General features: G+C 34.1%; 1 protein-coding gene across 1 annotated transcript; it reads left to right on the top strand.

Annotated features, from left to right (window-relative positions):
- Positions 1 to 2,477: 2,477 nt before the first annotated feature.
- On the top strand, positions 2,478 to 15,871 carry LOC149490848 (uncharacterized). The gene is made up of 6 exons (XM_089708678.1): positions 2,478 to 2,764; positions 10,996 to 13,896; positions 14,121 to 14,318; positions 14,459 to 14,600; positions 14,907 to 15,119; positions 15,367 to 15,871. Exons 1-6 carry the CDS (start codon positions 2,699 to 2,701, stop codon positions 15,453 to 15,455), a joined length of 3,609 nt encoding a protein of 1,202 aa, XP_089564804.1. The 5' UTR covers positions 2,478 to 2,698; the 3' UTR covers positions 15,456 to 15,871.
- The last annotated feature ends 969 nt before the right edge of the window (positions 15,872 to 16,840 follow it).

Here is a 16,840-nt window from a genome sequence, read left to right as displayed (position 1 = left end):
CACATTTTAAACATTTGAAAAAATCTAAACATAATAATGTTTTATTTATACAGATATAAAAAAGGACAATAGAGATTGGAAAATGGTATCATCGCAGACGGCAGAGTACACTCATTGTTATTGATGCACATGTACGTAATAATTAAACGCACTGTATAAATAAATTGCCGCGGCTGCAAGAACTTCTACGGACTACGTCCATCTTTGAAGCGCCAATGCAGAATGATCAGTAAGCCAATGTGTGAACAGGAATCTTCATTTTTGCCCAACACGTTGGCCCAACACGTTGGCCCCATGTGTACTGCCGCTATAAGAATTAGGTACCTACCACTATGAATTTTATTTACCTATCTATAGTTGCTGCTGCTATCGCGTCAATACTCAGCCCGCGGAAATTATTTTACAGAAACTAAACTTTCTCAAATAGGTAAATCAAGACTTATCTTTTTATATTATAATTATTATTTATTAATATTATAACAATACTATTATATTATACATTATATACATTATTACCTTCGACATTTAGTTATCTTTTCAATTTGAATCTTCTTTAGTTCTCGTTTCATATGTCTTTTCATTTTGTTGTTTTACCATTTTCAACAAATCAATATTCGGCGTAATTATAAAACACGGCGCAGCAATTTTAGCGTGGTCTACTCGTCTCAACGGAGCGATAGCGTCTGATGTATGAAATAGAATTATGTTTTTAGCTCCCGGAACGTGCGATGGAAGATGATTTCTTGCGTAATTAAAAATATAGTAAGCGCCAAAAGTGTTTTATCGTGATTAAACCAAAACTAAAAGTAATTACACAAAATGCTCTGACAAATATCTTGCAAATGTTTTAATATAAATGTTTATGAAAAAAAAATCATAATAAGTATTACCATGTCCAGTAAAAAACGTAAAAGTGTGAAATTTAGAGGTAACTTCGTGAATTTTTTCTATCGAGTCAATTTCAATATTTTATGTTTTTGATCTGACAATATAATCGAAAATATCATCAAGTTTTACATATATTTTATTTTTTATATTTGGTCTTGAATACTACACGTATCAACTAAAAGTTGATTGGTGATTTGACTTTATACGCGCCCTTAAAGGGGCCTGACATAAAAGCCTTCTGTCGTAATTTAGTCTTGGAATCATACTTTTTTTGGAAACTGTGATATTGCTATTCGTCATTGAGTTTAGATGACATAGATACCAGAAAACAGGATAAGCCATATTCAGCGCATCTAAAATATATAAGTTCTATATACCTACGCAGTGAATAAATTATTAACTTTTAAAGTAGTATTAACCGGATGCGAACCATATTTTTGTAATTAACAAGAATGGTATATCTTTGCATATCATTCACACATAAAAACTGTAACAAAGCAAGTATGCACCGTACGTTATCAGATAAAAAAATTGCAAAACATAATACTCAAAATGGTGTAACTTTTCACTCCAATTAGGCATTGTATTTCATTCGAACTTCTACATTGTATTCGTGCTGTTACAAAAGAGATATTCTGTTTGATTAATGATTTTACCATGATTTCCATTAATTTCAGCCTTGCGAAAAGCGATCTCCGCTCTACCGTAGCATAGATAAATTATATTTTCATTTAGAAATGAAAAAAAAATTGTCTATGCCCTCGACAGACAAGCTGCGTTGTGCTCGTGTATTCTTTATTCAATTTTTGTTTTCAATTTATGTCTTATTTTTAATGGCGCGTAATTAAAAAGATGAGATTTATTTTTTTAGGTAACATTTTTTGTTTTCGTTTCATAATTCCTAACTTGAAGTTCCGGTCGCTTAGGCTTGAAAATTAAACATACATTTGTTATTTTGTAACGCTGAATCACAACTTAAGATTTGTACTTAGAGATACTTAGTAGAGATTACCGCAACTAAATTTCATCAATATGCTATGCAAACAAATAGTTATAGAATGAATAAAAAATTGGTATACAGGTACACGGTAAAAAGGTCAATATGAACGGATTATGTTTATAGATGACTAGACAAGTTAAAGTAGTATTAACATTGTGTAATTTGAATATAACACTTAAATACAAGGCCCATAACTCTTCCAAAATTCGGCCAGCATACAAATTGGTATTTATTTTTGAAACAGTCGCAAATAACAATTCACTTTTACTTTCCTATAAATAATCGGACACATAGATTATTTAGGTTATATAATACTTACAAAACCCATTGCAGTAGACAATAAGTTTAACTTTTGAACAATTATGTTGCAACGGAAGCTTAGCAGATCATAAACTAGATACCTAGTAATTTGTAATGTATACGATCCTTAGTTCATCTGAGGAGCCGTTGTTGTTAATTGTTTTATGCAACGTTCAATTAACATCACAGAATATCGTTTAGTGTTTTAAAATGATTCTCGTTTGACAATCCTTTCGAAATATCGAGAAGGGGAGATGAGAGTAGGGGTGGTAAAACGCAGCAGCGCTTGCCATGACGATTACTGTCATCGACTCTACCGACGCGCGTGCCCGTTGCGTGAAAAAGAAAAAAGTTGTCTGTGACAGATTTTTTTTTAATTTTCAAATTTGGAATTTAGTGAGCTGTGTTGATTTTTTGGAAAATCGGATTCAGTGCGCTCAGGACAGTGGTGTCGGACGGTAGTGCAGTGTGTGTGATGATACTCTGCCACTCTGATCTTGAGAGTGCAGCATGAGGGGCAGTGTATGCCAGTTTCTCCTGTTGGCGCGCTTGGTCGCGGCCATTACTGGACCGAGGGTTGGTTGATTTTTTTAATCATATAATTTATAAGTGGATGCTCTACATTTTCAATTATACCAATAATAAATGGTAGAAATTTCTTATATTAAAGCTAATATTAACCAAAATTTTTAGCGTTTATACGAGCACGAAGAATTCGCTAAATTATCATTTTTTTTCATTGCTTTTAAAATAACATTTTTATTTAATTGTTAATTGTCAAATAATAAATCATTTAAATGTAGGTCACAAAGCAAACCTAAAGAGGAAAATTTTAAAACTGAAGAACGAAAAAAAATATTTTTAATACTTACCTATGCGGGGAATTTGTATTGAATGTAGAGCGATAGAGTCAGTTAATTTTTTGCTAATTGTTGGGATTTAATAGTATCTATTTGAAATCGTAAAATATAATTTTATAAACATAGGCGCAATTTTCTTTAAAAATTATGAAGTTTAATTACTACTATATATTTAACAAATGATACTCAAACATAAAATATTTCGAATAAATTAAAGTAATCGCATGACAGCTAATTATCGTATGTTTTCGTTAAATAATTCCTCAACGACAACTAGAAAGTAATTAGGTTTGTAATCGAACCAGGAATCACTTATACATATGTTATAATGTTATAATTGCTGCGTGTGTAAATGTACTATATTATAATTATTATATTACGAATTACTTCAAACGGGTCACGTAGGTAATCCGCATTTTCTTCGGCATCTTTTTTTCCGTTTCCGCAAGTAAATATTACGTTTTTTTTCTGTATCTCTTGATAGCATGTATTATGCTTATGTTCGTATTATGCTTTTGCACTCATTATAACGTAAGTATCAAATTAGGTATCGAAATTGAGCGAGACAAATCACCGTTATATAAACACACAATATAGGTTGTTTTGTATAATTGTACTATTGCATATTGCTTCTTTGATATTATGCAGTTGATCTGTGTCTTAATTATTTAACATTATATTCTCTTTCTATTAGTTTATAGTATGATGCTATCAGGGGGGCTTATATTATGTAACAGGATTGTATGTGTCTTATAGTAGTAATGTAACACATATTGTGTCTAGCGACACTATGGCCTGGAGATGGGCTGCCGCCGAGGGGGTCGCGGAAGAATTCTAACCAATACCCGCGGCCCCATCATTAAAGCGGCTCGACGGAACACAGTGGGGTCGGTAAGAATCCGACATAACCCACGGCTCCTTCCCCGGGGGCCGTGGGTATCTTTGGAAGATTTCCCCACTATAAAAAAAAGTCGTCTAGCGACATCACTTTCCTGCACTGGAATTAATACTGCTTTAAGACGTTATTGTAATCCCCTGTATCGTAATTGAAACGGTATCGGTTTCCAAATAGGTATTAGACTGATGGACAATCAATTCTTGGGCATATTTTTTTTGGTACAAAATACGTATGTTATGACGATTAAAAAGTGCTTTTATAAGAAGTCTAATTGAATAAATAAATGTTTAAGTTTATGTGGAGAAGAGTGTAAGATATTTTTGTCACGAAAATGGAAAAGTCAAAAGGATGATGGAAGGATCTTTCCCTATTTCTTATTATACGTGACTAGAATACCTACTCTATAACTAGAGCATTTCCACTGCATTTCCTAATTTTTTAACATGAAAAAATATTATAAATGCAAATGAATCGGCGTAACATCTTATCCGCTAATCTGCCTGCTTAATGCAAATGTTATAGTCGTAAATTATACGCTATTACGGTTGTTACTTAGAATCATCTTAGTGCAGAAGTTTTTTCATTTGAACGTGTGGAACTATGAAACTTTTTTTTTATGGTGGATCAGAATATAAATGAAAAACTGATTGTTTGAGAACAAAAACATTAACAGCTTTATTATTTTCGGACAAGTAGTTAGGTTATCTGTCTTCCGTGTCCTGTCTGACCGAGACTTGTTTCGTAATGGTTAGTGAGAATTATTGATCCCAGCCGTGTGTACCAACTACCAAGGAGCCAAGAGGAGGTCAATAAACAGGTGCATAATATTAAAAATATGTAGGTAGTTATGCGATAAGACAGCACGTCTTCGCGTGAACTGTCATAACCATAAAGTTTAGATGAATGGCCATTGGCCGTTAAGTTTTCTTCATTTTTAGGACAATTTCTAATTTTTCTTTCCTATGATCCATCTCCTGACCAAAAAGGAATAAGCAAATGGTCCAGCGCTCACGCGTGAAGCCGTGACAAACAGAAATATGAATTTATTTTTATTTACAGAGATATTATGTATAGGATAGGTACCTAGGTATTATATAACTGGCATTAAAGCTATTCTAGTAATAAAAGAAAATCCGTTAACCTGACCGTGACTCGGTTTCATCTCAACTGCGTGACGATGTTACAATAACTTGCTAGATAAAGACATACGAATAAAACACGTGAGAAACGAAACGATTATGAAAACAGCATAGGTACATCTTGTATGATTGGATGTTTTTATTTTGCTCTCTTTTAATTTTATTGATTACACTGGCCTAATTTTTTTAATGTACTCTATACAAATATTATAAAGCTGAAGAGTTGTTTGAACGCGCTAATCTCAGGAACTACAGGTATGATTTGAAGAATTATATCGGTGTTAGATAGCCCAGTTATCGAGGAAGGCTAGGTATAGGCTATATATCATCACGCTAGCTATGACCAACAGGAGCGAAGCAATGCGGATAAAACCCCGGGGCACAGCTATATTTTATGAACCTTGCGGAGTACTTACGGCCCAGTCACAACTAGACGTTTTATTTTATCGTTTTTAAAAACACTTTTTTTTCACTATCGATGATGATGACCGAACAAAAGTCCTATTATGATTGAAGATGTATTATTAATATTAAGTAAAGTATTATTATATTAGGTACGTAATAAAATTAATTATTAAGTCGTCAGTTGGAATATACGTAGTTTTATCGCTTTCAATTCAATGTATTACATTATTTAACGAAATTCAATAATAAAGGAGCATCGAATAATATTTGTTCAATTTAATAACATTTTATATGCTGTGGGTGATATAAACATCACGCAAGAACATATTATAACACGCAATTATAAATTAAAATACACAAAAAAGATAACTTTTATTTTAAATACACGCGTTTCATATTTGAATATACATAGTGACTTTCACTAGTAACTCTTAGCACTGTGAGAAACAGCGAAACTGTATTACATAATATTTTATCTCATCGTCTGTAGGTACCTTCAAAACAGATTAACACATAGCGATTTAGAGATTTGTACCTAATGATAGAAAGTCAAAGTTGACGGTGTACTAAAGGAGAGTTCAAATACGTTTTACTGTGTTACTGTTTCGTTAGTATATTTCTGTTATAAGTAAGTTAAATCGCACTTATTTATGCTTTAATATTTTGCCAATGTTCTTCTTTCGATAGATTTTCTAGATAAAAATTGTGCTTTGATTTCCCTAAAATGTCTGATAACTGTGTGTATTGTAAAGTCAATAATATAGACATAGCATAGCAGTCAATAATATAGACATAGCATAATATAGACATAGCAATAGCATTTCGACCGTGAGTTGTGAAGAAATTTATAAATAGTATCTAGGCTGTGTCAACTTTTTCACCGTTTCAATTGAAAGGTTACGGCCCTAACAATAAAACTACGTTTTAAGAGCTATTCTTTTTCTACATAAGTTTAGAATAGGGATAGGTTAGGATTTAAAGATGTCATTGCACTTTCAGACAAAATCTTCAGAATTGATTTGGCTAAGTATGTTAGATAAATAATCGAAAAATAGAAGTGATATAGATACAATATTATACATAAGTACCTTATTCACATACCGACAAAAATATGTTACTATATAAACATAAAATACCAAATCAATACAGTTCCAAAAGCAAACCGTAAACATCCTCGATTACCTACCTACGTCCTACACTGTTTACGAAACGTCCGCAAAACTTTCATATTCAATACGAGTTTTTATACAAGTGTCACCTTCCATACACCGGCATTGAACAAGAAACACATCCGTGTGTATAACATATTGTATAATGTAGGTGACACCCGGCACTGGGTTGTGTAACACAGCTTCCGTAAGATATCGGCTTAACAGTTAGGATTACCAGCGTCGGAGTTGACGGGTTACACTAGGCCCTTTTATGCGTTATTCCTAAAAATTAGATTGAGGATGATGATGACGCCCGTAATTTTTGTTACTTCTATGCAACTTTATTTGGTTAAAAATTATGAGGTTTTTTTGAAATAAAAGAATTGAGTAATTAGTTAGGTGTTGCCAAAATATATGTATGTACATATTTGGTAAATTATTTAATAAGAGATGAAGTTCTTCGGTATTAGCTGGTGCTTACTGGCAATGCATAGAAATCTAAATAACAATGTGGCAATGGCATGACATGGTTTGATATGTTTATACTTTTGGAATAATGATTATCACGCTTGTCATATGAACACAATTTATTATGTTGACCGAAAGCTTATCAAGTTACACGTCTAATTGTTAAAAATAAAGCTAAACCACGAAGATCAGATGACCCACTTTCAAAAGATATAAAAAACTTTTTCAGGAGCCTGTGCCTTCGATATTATAATCGTTACCGCTATTCTATTTCTTTGTAAAATAATATAAGGTAATTAAAAATACAATAGATAATAATTAAATAATATTATATTTCTTAGTTTCCTGCACTAAGTACAAAGAGTTGAATTAAAAAGATATCGCATTGAAGATATCTTATCAAAAATAAATAAATGGCATTTGGAGCTATTAACTTAGAAATATAATAGAGAATAGAATAAACACACATTTATTATTACTAAGGGCGTATTCAGAAAGAAAGCTTGAAACTTATAAGCGCTTATAAACGCTTATCGGCGCTTGTCATGTTCATTGTCTTGCTTGTCATATTTATATGAACATGACAAGCGCCGATAAGCGCTTATAAGTTTCAAGCTTTCTTTCTGAATACGCCCTAAGAATACACGTGAAAGTTTGAAGATGTTTACACATTGATGACTCAGTCACGCAACAATGGTTAAATTAGGATAAAACATCTTTGTCCGGTTTCTGACCTAATTTCATAATTTTATTTATACATATAATAATTATTATCTAGGTGTTAATTAAATAATCTATACTACCTATATTATATTATAAAGCTGAAGCGTTTGTTTGTTTGTTTGAACGCGCTAATTTCAGGAACTACTGGTCCGATTTTAAAAATTATTTCGGTGTTAGATCCCATTAGCCCATTAGCCCATTTATCAAAGAAGACTATAGGCTATATATCATCACGCTAAGACCAACAGGAACGGAGCAATGCGGGGGAAACCGCGGAGCACAGCTAGCTGTTGCTCGCCCGCGGCTTTTTAAGGTACCCGGATGAATTAAGAGGCGCTAATCCATATTCTAGCTCTGAAAGTCCGATACAGATCCGATAAGCTGTGTTTGAAGTGATGGGCATAAATCCTCAGAACTTTTTACTAATAGTATAGTAGTTATTGTATCTGTGTTTTTACCACAGATTAAATAATAACGTAACTTCAGCTTTGATATACGATTAAGTATACGTATAGGTTTGGGTCAATCACGGCAATAAAGTTAAATATGGCATTAAAAAACTATGAATATCTTAGGGTAAATTAGTGTTGCATCGATGTAGAATCAATTAAAAATAAAAACTATAGATGTATGCAAATGCTCATGAGATTTTTAATAGATTTCTGCAGATTCTCATGAGACTTTTTTTTCATCAGCGGAAGATTCTGACTTCGTAGTGTTTTTAATGATTTATTTGATATTATATATCACAATACCAGAATACAGCTAGTCGCTAGACAATATAAATTAACGCAATATACGGAAAATTATTGACAATAAAATAATTGTTCGTGTCTAAAACTTGTTTTCCAAACGATTACTAATTATAAAGGTATATAAATCAAATGCGTGTTATAACCGTTCATTGTGTGACATATTATGTAGCGATTATACCGATTAATCGATGATATTCGATTATAGCGATTCGTTAATCGATTCATTTGGGATGCAAAAAATTGGATCGCTCACAGATAGTGTGATTTACCATTCAATTATATATGGCAAGATTATAATGACGAGGAATAACCGGACATCTTTCTTGATTTTTTGTATTACAGAATATTTGAAAGTATAATTTTGTAGGAGACAGGTAACTAGTACACTTGTTTTATTTTTATATGCATAAAATATAGTTTAATAAATATGGTATCTATACGATACGACTCTACTAACCGATTATATTATGTGGATATTATAAAATTTCCTAACATCTTCCCCAAGAGTTTTAATAATCCGTAATTTAAAATCAACTGCAAAACCGACACGCCTTTCTTTATTCAATTACTTAAACAAAATAGAAACGTGAATAGGACATCAGTAGGCGAAACATGGCATTCTCACTTTCAACAGATTATGGAAACTTCATTCACATCGCGTTGTATTTTGATCACTTCTACGTTGTTACAAGGTTCATGTGTAGGGAAAATGAAAGTAATCAAAGGTCGTGGGAAGGTAGCAATTATTAGATATTATCTAAAGATAGATTTGAGTGGTTTATGGTTGGAGAAATGGTGGATTTTATTGGCATTTTGATTTAATATTTCGAGTCTGGCAATGAGTTGCGATCATTTGTAACTAAAATGAATACCTACAATTATCGAGGCAAGACGAGGCAAGGGACTTATCGTCGTAATCATCTCTTCTCTATCGGCAATTTCCTTTATGGCATTACAATAATAAGTAAGTCTATCTCTTATTTCTTGCTATATACATGCATGTAACCAAGTAGGTAGATAACGTAAAAATGTGGGCACTTATTAAAAATTGCTATAATAAGACGAATGCTTTCAAACTACCACCAAACTACGTGCAGTAAGAAATCTTGATAGCAATCTATATAGTTCAGACTAATTATGTCATGTCCGTAATACCATTTCGGTTACATCTGTCCTTGTTACATAATACAGAGAGCGGAGGCAAAAGAGCAGGATGACGAGAATGTTGTCAGACCACTTTCGCGCGCTTTCGACTTTGAGGAACATCTATGGCATTTTGACAAAGGTCGCGCGTTCATTGTGCCACATTACAAGTGTCAGAAGTATTCGCGATTTTGGCGGTAAATTTTCCCGCCTGTTTTAAAGTTACGTATGTTGACCTACTCTTTGCAGATGAACATGAGATGAACATACATAGTATGTTATAATCGAGAAACTAGTTAAGTACCTAATTCTTATAAACCGACTTCCAAAAAAACGAGGAGGTTATCAATTCGGCCGGTATAATTCTTTTTTTTTTGTGTTCTTTATTATAATAATGTGTTGTACTTATGTAAAAGAAAGCAGCATTATTTAAAATTCAGCCACAGAATTTTTAAATTAAAATTTAATTCCATATAACATCCTTTATCCATAAACAGCAATTCTAAAAATAAATATTTCACATTAAACATTTTATCCTTGAATCATTACTATCATTAGTATAGGTATCCCAATGATAAGAGCGACATAGGCTTCTCTTTAATACCGCGGTGAAACATCACATTTTTGTAAGAATATCCTTTTACGTGAGCGGCGCTGGTTGTTACCATAGGCATTGCTAGTATATAATAAACTAAATAAATACACAATCAGTAAGATGTGCCGCTCTCAGCACGCTCAAGAATGCACTTTCGTGTCGCTGATGCGTCACGGCGAGATGTCGAGAAAATTGCGCCTCGCCTCACGGAACTTAGTTATGTTCGTTGTGAATAATGTATGATATGTATTTGGGCTCGTTTCTTGGTGAATTGAATGTGTTGAAATGATACTTGATGTTTAAGAAAATGAGATTGATGAAAAATAATTATGAAAATTATTCACAAAATCTATATTCTTAATTCAATAACATAATACAATAATAATAACTAGCACATTTGTATTAAATTATGATGATTGATAAAATTTTAATAATTCAGTACCTAACTAAGAAAAATAATGCATAGTGCTTTTATTAACTATCAATTACTTACTTTTGTTTATTTATTTAAAATTACATATTTTCAGTTCACGCAATCGAAATCACAAACTAACTCTTTATACGTTATGTATTTCACTCAAGGTTATTTCAATATTGAGATACTATTATCTCATTAACAACTTATAACTTGATTAGGTATCTACTAATTAGTATTTTTTATCTATTTCAGATAGAAAACGACTTCGACAGAAATAGACAAGGGCCCATCGGAGCTCCAGGCTTCAACGAACACCAGACGAGATTCGGACTCAATTCCCCACTACAAAATTTCCAACAACAGCCGGGTCTTATTAACAATGCACAGCAAGTACAATTCCCTCAGCCGATACTGAATCAACAACCATATGTGCCACAGTTCAACAATCTTCTGCCAGCGCAGAATATTCCCAACAACCCAATCCCCGTTCAGAATAATGGCTTCCAACAGTTCAATCAACAGACAAACGTCAATCCTCCCATTAATAACTTCAATCAGCAGAACTTACAGCAACAAGCTTTTGCTCAAAACCACAACATTCCCCAACAAGTTCCGACATTGTCTACGTATCAAAGCAATTCTCTACCATTAACTCAAAATGCACCAATATTTAACCAGAATCCAAATATTCCAACGCCCCTGTCGCTGGCTCAGCAGAGGCCGACACAGGCAGCTTTCTTGCCGACATTGCAAAATCAACAAAGCTTTAGTGGCCCAAATCCAATCACCATTCAGGCTGCGCCTAACCTTGCACCACAAAACATTAACCAGAACGGACAGATATCGTTCCAAGGACCTATCAACCATCAAGGGCCAATTAATCATCAGCTAGGCCAAGGATCCATTAATCAGCCAATAAGCCAACCTTTAAACCAACCAATATATTCTAATACTCAGTCAGCTGACATTCAAGATTACTTTGAACAGCAATCAAAGGACAATTTAGAAAAACTAAAAGAATTACAAGAGAGACAACGAATAATACAAAAACATCAAGAATTCGTGCAGAAGCAACAACAGAAACAGCAGGAAAAGGTTGAGAAATTACACGAAGAATTCCTTACCAGACAAGCCACTAAATCGCTACCTTCTTATACTACCACTGAAAATTATGAAGATGCTTACAGAAGAAACCAAGAAAAACGTAGGCCACTTCTACCTCATGAAACAGATTTATTCAAAAAAGCATTGGAAATGTATGAGAAGCAACATCCGACAACAACAACAACTACGTCAACCACCACAACGACAACAACGACTACTCCACGACCTAGATATATGAGGACCAGAGGACCACCTAGATCAAGAAATCCTCCTCAAGACAGAAATAAACAAAAGCTCTACAATGAAATAAAGAACCTGCTGGAGGAAAGTGAAACTAAAGGGTTTGATGACAATCTTAGAGCAAAGAGTGTAGCTCTGTTACAGAAACCAGATATTTTGAAGCAACTTAAAGTCGCTCTAGCCGAAAATCCTGAAGACTTCAATGAGAAGAATTTTACTTCACGGGAAATATCTCTGAATGGACAAAAATATGAAGTGATCAGAACTAATAATCCTAACTTAATACCTAAGGGGGCAATAGCAGCAGACAGCCCAGATTTGGGTAAATACGTAGCAGCAGCACAAACAACACAAAAAGAAAGTCATGTTTCATTTGATGATTTGACAAAAGGTGTATTACCACCAGGAGCTAATTACGAACTAGTGAAACAGGGTGATAATGGAAAATTAGAAGAGGTTTCGAATTTGCCCACTACCCTTCAGAGCAAAAAGAAAGTAACATTCGTCTTTTTAGAAGAACAAGATGACGGTTCATATAAAGTGAAAGGTGTGAAAGCTAATGGACAACAAACGGAAGAGGGCCCAGAAGTTGAGGAGATTTTGAAGAAAATAAGAAAAGGTGAGATCACACTTCCCGGACCTACAAAAATATCTAACGGATTACACAGCACAACGACTGCGAGCCCATCTACTACGGAATCTACGGATTACATAGCAGAATCATCACATCTTCCGTCAACTTATGCCAGCTTTGTTACAACATCCAGCTATGGCTCATCCGGACTCACCAATCCTGTTCCAACAACGCCTGCTAGTACATACAGAAATTCAATATTGTCAGCAAGAACAACTCAACAGACATACAAAGAAAATTTCACTCCAAAAGAATCTCAAAGAGAAGCATACACACAAAGGCATTCGCAAAGAGAAACATACACCCCGAGAGAACCACAAAGAGAAACGTACACCCCCAGAGAGCCACAAAGAGAAACATACACCCCCAGAGAGCCACAAAGAGAAACATACACCCCCAGAGAGCCACAGAGAGAAACATACACCCCCAGAGAGCCACAAAGAGAAACGTACACCCCCAGAGAGCCACAAAGAGAAACATATACTCAAAGAGAACCTGAAAGAGAGACATACACACCTAGAGAACCAGAAAGAGAAGCGTATACGATACGGGAACAAGAAAGAGAAGTATTTCCAACCAGGGAAACACAAAGGGAGACTCAGAGAGAATCATATACCCCAAGAGAAACTTATTCACAAAGAGACCCAACGAGAGACTTTCAGATATCAAAAGATTCATCAATAGACTCATACATACCCAGGGAGACGCAAAGAGAAACACAAACATACCAACCTACAACGCGAGCCCCGACAACAGAAAGATACATCATTAAAACATCAACCCCAACGTATTCTATCAGAAGCAATAAACAGACCTCACGGAATATCTTCCCTAGTTCCACCATAATAAACACAACACCTTCTTATAGGTCTACTCCCAATGATTTGATTGTAATAGGATCAAGCACGCCTGTACCAAGTTTTGAAGAGCCATCGTCACAGGAACTTTTCGCTTCCGCATCCAGCCCAGGTCTTATAGATATTCTGAAAGAAAACGGATTGTTCGCAACAGCCAAATACCTAAAACAATCTGGATTAGATTCGATATTAAATGAGACTGGACCGTATACGATTTTCGCGCCAACGGACAAAGCATTTAGGACGCTTTTAGTTCAGCTGGGAGGTCCTGATAGGGCAGAAGAAAAGTTCCGCGATAATCCCAGACTTCTAAGTGGTGTAAGTACAATTTAAATGATTGCCTGACAATTTTAAAATATGAAAATTTCTTTTGTTACCAGTTACAAAACTTTTATTTCTTAGTTACATAGACAATTTAAAACTAAAATTAACATAGTAGGTATGTATATAGGTTACTTTTTCAAATTCGCTTTACACCACGTACGCTTCGTCTATCGTTCGCATTTTTCTTCATTCTAATAATAAAAAATAAAAAATTCCAGCTGCTCCTGCACCACGTGATCCCAGGCGCGTTCGACATAGCGTCCCTCCAAGACGAGATGACGGGCGTCTCACTCGCCGGCACACAGTTACGAGTGAACCAGTATGACATGCATGATGTCGAGTGGAACGAAGTCAAGGTCACCACGATCAATGGCGCCCGGGTTATCGATGACAAGAAGGATATTCATATACCACAGGTATTTTCATGTTTTTAACGTTTTAGAATATTATTCACGCCTAAAGAAATGTGTAATTAGATATACTTCATGAAACGTAAAACGTAAAACGTGTCACGTAACATGAAAAAAAATTATAAACAAAATCTTGTCTATGGCAGGGCATAGCGCACGCGGTAGACCGAGTGATGTTCCCGCTGCCGGTTGGAGACCTCGTGCAGACGTTGCAGGCGGACAGGGACAGACGCTTCACCACCTTCATCAAGGCCATATTTACCAGTGGCTTTGCTGACACTTTAGCAGGTATGATCATTTTGTTGTCCATGGTATATGATGAAACGAATCGATGCAATGTTCTGTAAAAATGACTATTTTTTACAAACGATACAGACTTATTATTGTGAAAAAATAATATTTTTCAATAAGGTAGAATTTAAGTGTCGATGGGTTTTACTCCAAATTTATATTCAATAAAATGATTGAATGATCGATTTAATACAAATTTAAAACATACAACATAATCAATTATATTTTACCTATCGTATTAAAAAAAAGCTCCCATTCCCCGCTAAATAAAAAAATTAAATTTAAAATCATTCCATTTGACAGAAAGCAAAACGTACACAATTTTCGCGCCAACGGACGCGGCGTTCGCGCGGCTGGCGCCAACCGAACTCTCTCGATACTCAGAGAAGGCTGCCGCTCGGGCACTCGTCGCGCGCCACGTGCTGCCGGGCACGTTGTATAGCGCTGGCATGCGATACTATCAGCTAAGGAACTCTATGGAGGACGCCAAGCCACTCACGCTGCAGAAGAACTCTGGTAAGCTAGATAGATAAAGAATGCTCAATGGTATATTTAAGCAGAGTATACGATTCAATGTTACAGAGTATACAATTTAATATTTCATTTGTTAAATACGTTTTATGTAAGTATGTACGTTTGAGTTGTGAGAAAAGTAAAATTAAAAGTGCTCATTATTTTAGCCACAATGATGTCTCCTAATCAACAAAGGGGCACAAAACACTTCTATAATTATAAAATTTTGATTTCAATATTTAATTTTCAGGTCGGATAAAGGTGAACAACGCGCAAGTAATAACACACAACATCCCAGCGACGAACGGCGTCATCCACGCGATCGATACGCTTTTGTGAAACTACCCTCCAAATTAGTTTAGTGTGATGGAAGGTTAAACTATTCGAAATCTATGTTATGTTGGAACATAAAACGACTATATTATATTGTTTGTATAACATTCTTCATAATCTTCCATCACTACATTAAGATTCATCCATTTCATAATCATACACCCCATTTCTATAATTTGAATTTAGAATGCATCTCACAAATTAAATTTCAAAAATAAATTCTAAATTCAAACGCAATCGAACATAAATGAAAAAGAATAATTTTCAAATTCAACTTTCGACTCTATTCTCTATGAACGAATATTGTATCACGACTTTGCCACGTTAATTGTATCTTTTAATTTTAAGACTGTAAATATTTATAAGAATAAGGGAATAATTTATACATTTAGCATTTTGTGTAAATAAAAATATTAATTTTACGAATGTATTTTTAAATAAAACCACCTTTCGTTTCCTATCTATTTAATTAAATTAATAATCGCACTTAATACAGTAATTTACTTTCAACCATTGCAATTGGTGTCGCAAACGGACAATAATGAAAACACAAACTAAAAATACTGAAAACTAATACGAGAAAGTATTAATTCAGTTTAACCCACAATGACTTCAAATTCATTATTCGATATTAAATAAAGTAATGTCAAAAATGTAGAATATAATTATCATGCGCTACTTGCCCTCTTACGCCACGGGTTCTACAGAAAATATTATTCAGCTTCACAAATCGCTCATAGTAATTGATAGCTTAATTGGCACTTTTTGACTCATATTATCTTTAATGGCAACTCCCGAACCCAGTGTGAATACACATTTTCTCTCTTTCTTATCAAAAAGGTATCAGAAAAGACACATTTTCTCTCTTTCTTATCAAAGGGCAGCTATTATCCTCGATCTATAGTCTAGTTAATAGAGTACCACTGTTTTTAAAACTCATAATAAGAACATATACAATGATACATAATTAATCCATCAGTCCTCGGAATCACAGACACAATAGAAAATCTATTGTGTCGCGCCCCGATCGGGGCTTACGGTGGTCAATGGGTTAATATCTGATACTACACAAGGAACCACTTTTTAGTCTCATTTAATAATTAGGAATCTATTAATTCATTTATAATTAACATTGACCATAACAGATATTGTAGATTTATAGTAGGAAGAATATGTAATTTAAGTACATAGTTATTTCTAAAGATCATATTATGATCTTCTGCTATTGCCACTTTTAAAGATCTTTCCCCAAAACAAAATTATATTTAAGTATTCAAGTCACAAATTTTTTAAAATAAAAAATAAAATAATATTTATTAGCAAATTTTACATAGTTCACAATTTTGCTCTGCCAAAATCTGCAAAATTATAAAAGATACTGATACAAAATT

Source organism: Colias philodice, chromosome 2 (genome assembly GCF_061535455.1).
Source record: "Colias philodice isolate Cphi_HAF_F1 chromosome 2, ilColPhil1 Martin Lab GWU primary, whole genome shotgun sequence".
NCBI lineage: Eukaryota > Metazoa > Arthropoda > Insecta > Lepidoptera > Pieridae > Colias > Colias philodice.
This window is presented reverse-complemented; position numbering and strand designations above follow the sequence as displayed.